General features: G+C 44.4%; 1 protein-coding gene across 1 annotated transcript; it reads left to right on the top strand.

Moving 5' to 3' along the window:
* The first annotated feature begins 1,301 nt into the window (after positions 1 to 1,301).
* Positions 1,302 to 8,806, top strand: CCDC97 (coiled-coil domain containing 97). The gene is made up of 5 exons (XM_069746628.1): positions 1,302 to 1,387; positions 3,118 to 3,615; positions 5,947 to 6,198; positions 6,617 to 6,743; positions 8,190 to 8,806. Exons 1-5 carry the CDS (start codon positions 1,318 to 1,320, stop codon positions 8,344 to 8,346), a joined length of 1,104 nt encoding a protein of 367 aa, XP_069602729.1. The 5' UTR covers positions 1,302 to 1,317; the 3' UTR covers positions 8,347 to 8,806.
* Positions 8,807 to 11,813: the final 3,007 nt, after the last annotated feature.

The following is an 11,813-nucleotide window of genomic DNA, read 5'->3' as shown; positions in this document are numbered from 1 at the left end:
GGGGTAACAAAAAGGAAGAACCTTCCAGACTGGTACCTGTTCCCCGCCGGCCGATCTGGATGTCACCCATGGATCAGCACTGGACACTTGTTTGTTATTACAGCTCACTCCATCTTAAAGGGGTTTTCCAGTTTCAGAAAACTTCTGTCGGTACATGCAGATTTTGTTACTCGCCCTCCCCAGGTCCAGCATTGAGTCTCCTCCTCTGCTACTGTTTGTGTCTGTTATGGTCTGCAGCAATGAGGATGGCGCTGCAGACAATCGGTGGAGTGTGCCGTCAATGTGGACAGAGCTGCTGCACGTCCTGATTGGCTGCAGTGGTGTACATGTGAACCGGGCAGGGTGAGTAAAGAGAAGCGGCACTCCCATAGAGGGTGAACGAAGCAGTGGTCAGGATTGTGTATGGCTGCTCTCTTCTATCGGACCCCCACCAAGAAAGAAGTTATCGCCTATCCCTATCGTCTTCCTACCGGAATACCCCTTTAATAGGACTTGAGGGCTGTCCCCCATCAGTACAATAAAGGAGAGCTTCCTGGTCACAGAGACCCCCTGCAATGCTGAGATGCAGGCAGAAGCCCCTCACACGGGAGAGCTTTCAATCCAGGAACTACTCCTTTAAGGCGATGTTTACACGGAGCGTACACATGGTGGTTTTTCCAGATTTGATGACATCTTGGATTAGAAAGTCAAACAGATCCGGAATGTCGCTCACTGCAGTCCTACGGCGGGGAGATGGGTAACAATGGCGCCTGCTACGTGCTGGACTATCACACGTTCCAGATTAAGGAATCAAATTGTCTATATATTAGGCCCAAATGGCAGATTTTTGTTGCGAACCCCCCCCCCCTTCCTTTTTGTGGAAAATTGCTAAGAAAATACCCACAGGATTACACAGGCCATCAGAACTGTTACACAGGAAACAAAAACTGAGGTGTTTCCCATAGCAACCAATCAGATGCCAGCTCTCATTTCTCGGAAGCCCCATTGAGAATGAAACACACGATCTGATTGGTACAAGGGAGAACACCCAATAAATATGTATAAGGTATATTTTTTATTTCAATAAAGTTTCCATTGAAAAACGTACTTGCAGGAAGGAATTGAGGGCGAAGCAAGTGGTTATGGGCGGGGATTACGCGTTATTAATAGTGTATATGATTTACATAACTATAAAATCACGAACGACAGAAGCCCGAGACGCCGCGGAAGAAGTTGGAGTAGCAAGATGGCGCCGGCTTGGCTAAATCGCTTTGTGGGTGTAGGAAGATGGTCGAACTTCCGGTTGGATAAGAAAAATCAACATCCGGGAGGAGGAAGATGGCGGCGTCCAGTCAGGTTTGTCAGGGAGCGACTGAGAAAACGGAGTCCGAAGAGAAGGAGGCAGACGGTAAGTGAGGAGCTGAGGGTCTCCTCCTAGCCGGTGGGGGGCGCCATTGCAGCATCTGACGATATGGAGGTGTACAGCCTCATACACACGATGTCTTTCTCCTCGTGACTCCCGACTACATCCACTTCTATGGACGACGTCAGCCCCGTGCAGCGTGTGGAGGAGGCCGGGTGTCACCGTCTGTCATACAGGGGTGTGCTGAGCCTGGGACGGTCACTGCGCGGTCACCACAAACCTCTGCGGATCCCTCAGTTACACATCCAGATAGACCTCAAAGGCAGCGTGTCATCAGAAGACGGCCGGGTCCGGTGTCATTCTTATGTTACATACAGATGTATTCTACAACCCACAAAAAAGTCATATTACAATCTTTACTTAAAAAAACTAAATTAGTAATCTTTCTCTGTATACAACCCCCCCTCCCCCGAGCATTTATAGACTCATACATCCTGTACTTTCAGGTATAGTTTTCAGAAGGCTCCTTATTATCAGAGGCAGAATTATAATGACCAGGAGGACCATATACAGCTGATAACACCGTATCCATCATTCACAATAAGTGATGTCACAGCTCACCTCCTCCTCCTGTACAATGACTGATAACACCTCTATATACAGTAGATAACACAGAATCCACCATTCACAATAGGTGATGTCACAGCTCACCTCCTCCTCTTGTACAATGACTGATAACACCTCTATATACAGTAGATAACACAGGATCCACCATTCACAATAGATGATGTCACAGCTCACCTCCTCCTCTTGTACAATGACTTATAACACCTCTATATACAGTAGATAACACAGGATCCACCATTCACAATAGGTGATGTCACAGCTCACCTCCCCCTCCTGTACAATGACTGATAACACCTCTATATACAGTAGATAACACAGGATACACCATTCATAATAGGTGATGTCACAGCTCACCTCCTCCTTCTGTACAATGACTGATAACACCTCTATATACAGTAGATAACACAGGATCCACCATTCACAATAGGTGATGTCACAGCTCTCCTCCTCCTCCTGTACAATGACCGATAACACCTCTATATACAGTAGATAACACATGATCCACCATTCACAATAGGTGATGTCACAGCTCACCTCCTCCTCCTGTACAATGACTGATAACACCTCTATATACAGTAGATAACACAGGATCCACCATTCACAATAGGTGATGTCACAGCTCACCTCCTCCTCCTCCTGTACAATGACCGATAACACCTCTATATACAGTAGATAACACATGATCCACCATTCACAATAGGTGATGTCACAGCTCACCTCCTCCTTCTGTACAATGATTGATAACACCTCTATATACAGTAGATAACACAGGATCCTCCATTCACAATAGGTGATGTCACAGCTCACCTCCTTCCATTCCTGTTCAATGACTGTTAATACCTCTATATACAGTAGATAACACAGGATCCACCATTCACAATAGGTGATGTCACAGCTCACCTCCTCCTGTACAATGACTGATAACACCTCTATATACAGTATATAACACAGGATCCACCATTCACAATAGATGATGTCACAGCTCTCCTCCTCCTCCTGTACAATGACTGATAACACCTCTATATACAGTATATAACACAGGATCCACCATTCACAATAGATGATGTCACAGCTCTCCTCCTCCTCCTGTACAATGACTGATAACACCTCTATTCTATCATTCTTTTTTTTTTTTTTTTTTTTTTTAGTTGATGCATCGGAACCTTCCACTGAGGTCCAGAACCAAAAACCAGAAGATGAGAAACCCACATGTGATGATGATATGGACTTCAGTGTAGATGATGGCAAAGTGCTGGCCAAGGCCCTAAAAGTGGCCAGGTGTTTGGGTAGCCGCGAAGACCCCGTAAGTCAGGTCCCGGCCCCCGTTACAGGCCCTCTATTAGATATGTTTACTGAGATTGCTGCGAGTCAGGTGCCCATCCGCAGCCAGCAGATTGGAGAGCCCGAGTTCAGCCACGAGCAGAAGATGGCGTTACTTCTGGACCTCTACAAGACGAAGCCTCTCATCTTTCTTGAGCGTTTTCGGAAGGTTCTAAAGGAAGAACATCTGGAAAGCTTCAGTCACTTATCTGGTGACTACACCGCCGATTTCTACTTCAAGGAGATCCGCAAAGCGTCACTAAAGAAAGTCCATCACACGAGGGTCCGGAACAAGAGGTACGCCGCCCTCCAGCAGCTGATCTCAGGTACGACAGTCACCGTCACTCACTGCTCCGTATGGGCGATGGCAGAGACCGCGAAAATCCTGTCATGTCCAGTGAGAGCTGCCAACAGTCATAGTAACATAGTAACATAGTTAGTAAGGCCGAAAAAAGACATTTGTCCATCCAGTTCAGCCTATATTCCATCATAATAAATCCCCAGATCTACGTCCTTCTACAGAACCTAATAATTGTATGATACAATATTGTTCTGCTCCAGGAAGACATCCAGGCCTCTCTTGAACCCCTCGACTGAGTTCGCCATCACCACCTCCTCAGGCAAGCAATTCCAGATTCTCACTGCCCTAACAGTAAAGAATCCTCTTCTATGTTGGTGGAAAAACCTTCTCTCCTCCAGACGCAAAGAATGCCCCCTTGTGCCCGTCACCTTCCTTGGTATAAACAGATCCTCAGCGAGATATTTGTATTGTCCCCTTATATACTTATACATGGTTATTAGATCGCCCCTCATTCGTCTTTTTTCTAGACTAAATAATCCTAATTTCGCTAATCTATCTGGGTATTGTAGTTCTCCCATCCCCTTTATTAATTTTGTTGCCCTCCTTTGTACTCTCTCTAGTTCCATTATATCCTTCCTGAGCACCGGTGCCCAAAACTGGACACAGTACTCCATGTGCGGTCTAACTAGGGATTTGTACAGAGGCAGTATAATGCTCTCATCATGTGTATCCAGACCTCTTTTAATGCACCCCATGATCCTGTTTGCCTTGGCAGCTGCTGCCTGGCACTGGCTGCTCCAGGTAAGTTTATCATTAACTAGGATCCCCAAGTCCTTCTCCCTGTCAGATTTACCCAGTGGTTTCCCGTTCAGTGTGTAATGGTGATATTGATTCCCTCTTCCCATGTGTATAACCTTACATTTATCATTGTTAAACCTCATCTGCCACCTTTCAGCCCAAGTTTCCAACTTATCCAGATCCATCTGTAGCAGAATACTATCTTCTCTTGTATTAACTGCTTTACATAGTTTTGTATCATCTGCAAATATCGATATTTTACTGTGTAAACCTTCTACCAGATCATTAATGAATATGTTGAAGAGAACAGGTCCCAATACTGACCCCTGCGGTACCCCACTGGTCACAGCGACCCAGTTAGAGACTATACCATTTATAACCACCCTCTGCTTTCTATCACTAAGCCAGTTACTAACCCAGTCACGTGTTTTCCCTGCAGCAGATTTCGTATGAGGGGTGACCATGTAATACGAAGTCAGGCCGAGTCCTCTTGGTCTAATAAAGGGGTCTCTGTGATGTCCATCATCCCCCTAGTAGAGCATATGAGCACTTGTCCACATAAAGACAATTTTTGTTTTTACCTTTTTAGTCTTTCCTCTCCTTCTAACAACCATTTTTAATTCCACCCATAGCCATATGGGGCTCGTATTCACGGGACAGGTTTGTAGCTTTGAAAGACATCATTTATTTTACCATATAATAAAATTTTCCAGATGTGTTGAAATGGTAAAAAAAAAAGCAATTCTGGAATTGTTTTTATGGTTTTCACGGAAAACAATGACCTGTTAACTCGATCCTCCAGGTCAGTACGATTGCTGCCGTACCAAACGTATTTTGTGATTTATTATTATTTTTCAGGGTAAAATACTCTTTTTTCTGAGAGACGTAACTTTAATTTTTTGCTATGTGGAACAATGTGATGCTTTTTTTTTTTTTGCATGCTGAGCTGTCGTTTTATTGGTATCGCTTTGTATTTCTTTTTTGGAGGAAATTGCGGTGCTCAGCGACACAAATTTTGACATTTATTTATTTTGGAATTGAGTGATTTTAAACTTAAAAAATATTTGTAACATTTTTTCTTAATTTTTTTTTTGTATATTTTCACTCTATTTTTTATTCCTCATAGGGGGCTTGAACCTGAATGTATCATAAAATCATGGTCTATTATGCCAAGCAGGCCCCCCACCATAGGCATCCATTAATTGTGTCACACAGGGAATGATGGACGCCCAAAAAAGATGCATCACTTATATGGTTATACAGCAGCGAGTTCCCGTCGCTGCTGTTAGAGGCAAGGGCTGGCTGTTTTACACAGCAGCCACCTGCTCTGTATGGAGCAGGCGCAGCTCCTGAGCCTGCTCCATGATGGATAAATACATTATACAGTGTAAGGGATTAAATCTGTAAGCAATTTTCCAGTACTTGGACATTGATAAGCTCAAAGTTTGATTAGTGGGGTCCGACCTCCGTTTCTTTGCTGTGCATTATGTGTCTGGACGTGTGCCTGGTACAGGGCCACAAACCCTCCTGAAGTTCTCCTATCCCTTATTTTCTACAGCCGGGGACTATTTCAGCGACGAGCAAATGCGAGCTCGGGACCCCCTGATGTACGAGCACTATGTGGGCCAGTACCAGAGCGAGGAGGAGATCATGTCACAGAATAGTCGGGACATGGCGCAGGCCACTTCTCTGTCTGATGTCCTCCTCAACTCTTGCGAGGAGCAGTCCCTACAGAGGAGGCTGGAGGCCCAGCGTGAGATGGAGCAGAACTGTGAGGAGGAGGAAGAGGATGAGGACAGTGAAGAGGAAGGTCAGTCGCACACTCTCAAACCTCCAGACCTTTTCATGAAATTAATTCCTGTAATTCTTTTGGATGGGCTCTTTTAGAGAGTACCGGTCCTAAACACAAATCCTGTAGAAAAGAATGATTTCTCTGCCCCAGACCCTACAGAAAGATAGAACTGTTGTTGGTGCAGGTACCAGTCTAAAATGTCCTGGTTGCTGTACAAATTCTCTTTTTGAGTGGGTGGCTCTACTAAAGGTAAAGAGGTGGTAAGTAAGAGGACGTTCCAGCACCTATAGTACTGACAGAATGCTGGAACTTCCTTTCTGTTAGCCCTGTAGGTGCTGGAACATCCTTTCTCTTATTTACCACCTCTTTACCTTTAGTAGAGCAGTATCTCACTGGGTCAGAACATCACATGAATCCTGGATCCTTTATCATCCAGAGTCTGAAGTACTGTCTGAAGAGGAGCCAGAGCTGGACAACGAGGAAAAGGCTCTGATGAGGGACGAGTTCGTCAGCCGGATGCATCAGAGGTTTCTGGATGGAAAAGATTGGGATTTCAACTACAGGTAAGGGAGCTGCGTCTGCACGCAGCGGGGGAGGGTCATTATAATTAATACATGTAGAGAATGATTGAGTTACATGCGGCAACCAAGGAAAGGCTCATTTATTAGCTGTTGGGTATTACTAGAGCGCCCTCTTCTGGGGCTTGTATATATGCACATGGTTGCCCGCACACTCCATGCAACTCTGGACCTACTCTGGATCCAATTTTTAGCAATCGGACCCCACTTAGCCCATGTATAGGTGAAAAATGTTCAGAAAAGAGAGTAGAGGAAAGGGATGTTCCGGTAATTAACCTCTTCCTGACTTGAGGTGCACACCCATTGAGGATGCATGTTACAGGCTCAGAACCAGAGCCCCCTCTATACAGTCTTAACATTAGTGCCAGCTCCGATCACTGGTGTTTTGCTGTGGACCTGCAGCTGCCGATGACTCCTGCCACCATCTTTGTCCGTCTCTGAAGCCCAGACTCCAGGTGGGCTTCATGGATCATCACTTCTACTGTAAAACTGCAGTCAGACAGACGGTCACAGGTTCCAATTCCCAGAGCCTACCAGAAACAGTAAAAATTAATTTAAAGGGAACCTGTCATCTGAATTTGGCGGGACTGGTTTTGGGTCATATCGGCGGAGTTTTCGGGTGTTTGATTCACCCTTTCCTTACCCGCTGGCTGCATGCTGGCTGCAATATTGGATTGAAGGTCATTCTCTGTCCTCCATAGAACACGCCTGCGCAAGGCAAGATTGCTTGTGCAGGCGTGTACTATGGAGGACAGAGAATGAACTTCAATCCAATATTGCAGCCAGCATGCAGTCAGCGGGTAAGGAAAGGGTGAATCAAACACCCAAAAACTCCGCCCATATGACCCAAAACCAGTCCCGCCAAATTCAGGTGACAGAGTCCCTTTAAAAAAAGTTTTACGAAAAAAAGCAAACTATGAATCGCGCCCTTTTTTCAGTTGGAAAATAAATAAGCATTTATTTTAAAAAATCTATAAAAAATATTAAATGATTTTTATTATTATTATTTTAAAATTGCGGAAGCATAAAAAGAAGAAAAAAGAAAAACAATCCTCTTCTCCCCCCAGAATTGCCTTTTTTTTTGCCATTTTTTTTATTTTGTTTTGTTTTTTTTTTAAATGTAAATATATATATATTTTTTTTAGCAAATAAAATATTTTTAAAAAAGCGTTAAAAGTTTAGTATCGAAGAGAATTGCGCCATCAGGTCATTTTTACTGCACATTGAATGCCATAAATAAAGAAATAATGGCATAGTTGCATTTTATTTTATTTTTTTACTTAAGTGATTAATGAGTACAACTCGTCCCACACAAAAAAAAATAACAAGCCCCCCCACCCACCCCATACAGTTATGGGAATGGAAAAATAATTTGTTCTGGCTCCTGGAAGGAGGGGAGGAAGATGTTGATCCGTGTTGTTTTTTTCTTAGTGAGGTCGACGATAACCCGGACTTCGATAATTTGGACATTGTCAATCGGGATGAAGAAGAACGTTACTTCGATGATGACAAAGACGAAGGAATAGACGAGATGGAAGAAGAGGATGATCACAGGGCGAACGGGCAGGAAAGGGTCGGCAGCGAGTGATGATATCATCCTCCTCCAACTAGTATTACATGGACAGGAACCGGAGGCGCTGGTAACAGAGAAGCTCCTGTTCAGAGTCTATGCACTGGGACGGCCACTGGAGGGCAGCACATACCCGCCTCATTCTTATTGGCCGATCCATATTACAGGTATTTTGGACTTTTCACTGTTTTCGTCACTTTCACAATAGATTGGAGACGATTTCTGAATTTAGTTGGAACGTTTCAATGAGGAAAATGACCGCTCACAACTTGTACAGAAGACGCCGGATCATATGTTAGTTGTACTGTTCTTTTTATTATATTCTTCCATGTGGTAAGAGGCAGCCGCTTTCAACTTCTCTGCAGTATCCTGCTAGGAAACAGCAAGAATTGTCTTCTTCTGCTGCTGCCTCTTCGATAAAGTTTCTACAACTGCAAAAGCATAGGAGTAAATAAAAAAAAAATGATTTGGTAAGTAATATTCTGAATCATTTCCATATATGTCCAATCTTTTATGTTCTCTGGGACATCCCATGTGACCACCATTGCCACCCCTACAGCTCGTCACCCAGCTTTCCTATATACACTGCACCAAAAAATAAAGGGAACACTTAAACAACACAATGTAACTCCAAGTCAATCACACTTCTGTGGAACCAACCTGTCCAGTTATGAAGCAACACCGAATGTGAATCAATTTCTCCTGCTGTTGTGCAAATGGAACAGACAACAGGTAGAAATGATCGGCAATTCGCAAGACAACCCCTATAAGGAGTGGTTCTGCAGGGGGTGACCACAGACCATTTCTCTGTCCTCATACTTTTTGACTGTTTTAGTCATTTTGGCATTGATTTCACCCCTAGAGGTACAGTAGCATGAGGCTGTGTCTACAACCCACATAAGTTGCTCAGGTAGTGCAGCTCATCCAGGATGGCACATCAGTGTGAGCTGTGGCAAGTAGGGTAGCTATATCGGCACAGTATCCAGAGCATGGTGCAGATACCAGGAGAAGTACAAGTGGCAAGTACACCAAGAGATGTGGAGGGAGCCGTAGGAGGACAACAACCCAGCAGCAGGACCGCTACCAGGGTGCCAGGGCCCTGCAAAATGACCTCCAGCAGGACACTAATATCCATGTGTCTGCTCAAACTGTCAGAAACAGACTCCATATGGGTGGTATGAGAGGCCGACATCCATAAGTGGGTGTTGTGCTTACAGCCCAACACCGTTCAGGTCGATTTTTGTTGTCAACTCATTCCACTATGTAATGAATAAAGATTTCCAACTGGAACATTTCATTCAGTGATATCTAGGATGTGGGATTTTAGTGTTCCCTTTATTTTTTTTGCCCAATGTACATAAAAAAGGAAAATAATGGCTAAAGATCACAGTAGGCACCGTTACATCGCATTGTGCAGAGTGAGGTTGTGTTGAGGCCTCCATGACATGCAAGTTGCAAATTATGTAAATGATTTGGGGTTATTTCGTAACCTGTTTGTCGTGGCAACTTCTGATCCTAGGATGACCACATATGTTTCGGTCAGATCCTTGATGGCACATTTGTGTAGCCTCAGCAGGCACCAATGTTCCCTGCCAGCCTGACGGTTGTGTCTCTGGTTCTTATAGGTATGTATCCCATCAGTCCACGTCCAATCTGCTAAAGAGTCTTGAACCATGACAAGGGATATCGGCCAAGACTGGGGTCCTACAAAGATCCATTTTATACATAACTTGGGAATTGCGGGGTTTCTGACTTCGCTCCTGTTAATTCATGGCTGCAGGTCATCGATTATTTTGCACATTTTTGCCAGAAAGGGATGAACAAGACTTTACAATTTCAAAGAAATTTACCAAAAACTGGACACCATATGATAACACTGAAATGGGTTGTGGAACCTGGAGTTACTGGCACATAGAGAATGAGTTTAATTCCTTCCCCAATGAGGCGGCGTCATTAGTGAGAGTAGTTGTTAGCTTGCTGATGGATCTAGGACTCTTAGACATTGCTAACCCACAGCTGGAAGCTGCAGTGTCTGCGCACGTCGTGCTCTTATGGAGGGAGCTATACTGACTTCACTATTGTTAGGACTTTCAGCACATCCGATATAAATCATCTTTCCTGCATGGTCGACCATCCCCCGTATCGGTGCTTAATGACAGCAAGTGCAATATTAGAGATTAGTGCTGATTATCCGGGGATAATGGCTCCCGTTAGATGGGATTGATCAAGCAGCAAGCGAGCGGTTAGTTCTTGAAGTTGAAGCAGGAAAAATGGGCGAGTGTAAGGACATGAGCGACAGTGATGAGGGCCAAATGTGATCTCTAGACGAGGAGTTCAGAGCTTCTCCAATATGGCAGGTACTGAGGTATGTTCTCGAGGTCCTGTAGTTTGTAATTAGGAAAAAGTGCTTCAAAGAAGAAGAGACAAGGACGGCCAAGTGTTACTCATGCGTTTAAGAAGTAAAGGCCGGCCTGTATTGTACACAACTGCAGAAGAGCAACTGTAGCCGACATTGGTGAAAAAGTCACTGCTGACAATGACAGAACGGTGTCAGAAGGGGCCGAGCATCGCAGCTTACCGTGTGTTTGTAGTCACAGACCGGTCAGAGTGGCCATATTGGCCGCTGCCAAGAGAAGGTACAATAGGCATCAGATACAGGCCATAGAGCAATAGAAGGAGGTCTGGTCAAATGCAATTTGTTACCTCCTACAACATGTGGACGGCTTGGAATAATATGTCACCAGTGTGGGAAGAACATCAGCTAGCACGGGCAGTGTGATGGGACAACGTTCTGCTGGAAACTTCTGCTTAATATAATAATAATAATAATAATAATTTTTATTTATATAGCGCCAACATATTCCGCAGCGCTTTACAAATTATAGAGGGGAATTGTACATACAATAGACATTACAGCATAACAGAAATACAGTTCAAAACAGATACCAAGAGGAGTGAGGGCCCTGCTCGTAAGCTTACAAACTATGAGGAAAAGGGGAGACACGAGAGGTGGATGGTAACAATAATCTTCATGTGAATGTGACACGTACCATCTACTATAAAGACCATGTGCCCCCCGTCATGGTGGAGGTATTCCCTAATGGAAGTGCCTCGTTCAGCAGGAGAATGGTTCGTCGGCCAGGATTGCTCTGAAGAACATGAGCGAGATCAAGCTGATGAATTGTCTTCCATCCAATCGATCATCTGTGGGATGTGCGGGAAACCCAAGTCTGATCCATGGAGGCCGCACTGAGGACTGCTAGATTTGCTGATAACGTCTTGGTGCTGATATCACAGGAGACTTCAGAGATCTTCCACAGTCCAGGTCTCAAACCTCCTTTAATGGAGCAGAGGGGATCTATGTAATATTTAGCCGGGGTGATCGCTGTAAATGGTAAACCTGAGCCTTAATTAAATTGAAGTGACTTGTTGGATCATCTATTAGGCCAGAGATGAGGGATAAGTTGCCTGTAATACTGAGTGGC

Source organism: Ranitomeya imitator, chromosome 2 (assembly GCF_032444005.1).
Source record: "Ranitomeya imitator isolate aRanImi1 chromosome 2, aRanImi1.pri, whole genome shotgun sequence".
Taxonomy (NCBI): domain Eukaryota; kingdom Metazoa; phylum Chordata; class Amphibia; order Anura; family Dendrobatidae; genus Ranitomeya; species Ranitomeya imitator.
This window is presented reverse-complemented; position numbering and strand designations above follow the sequence as displayed.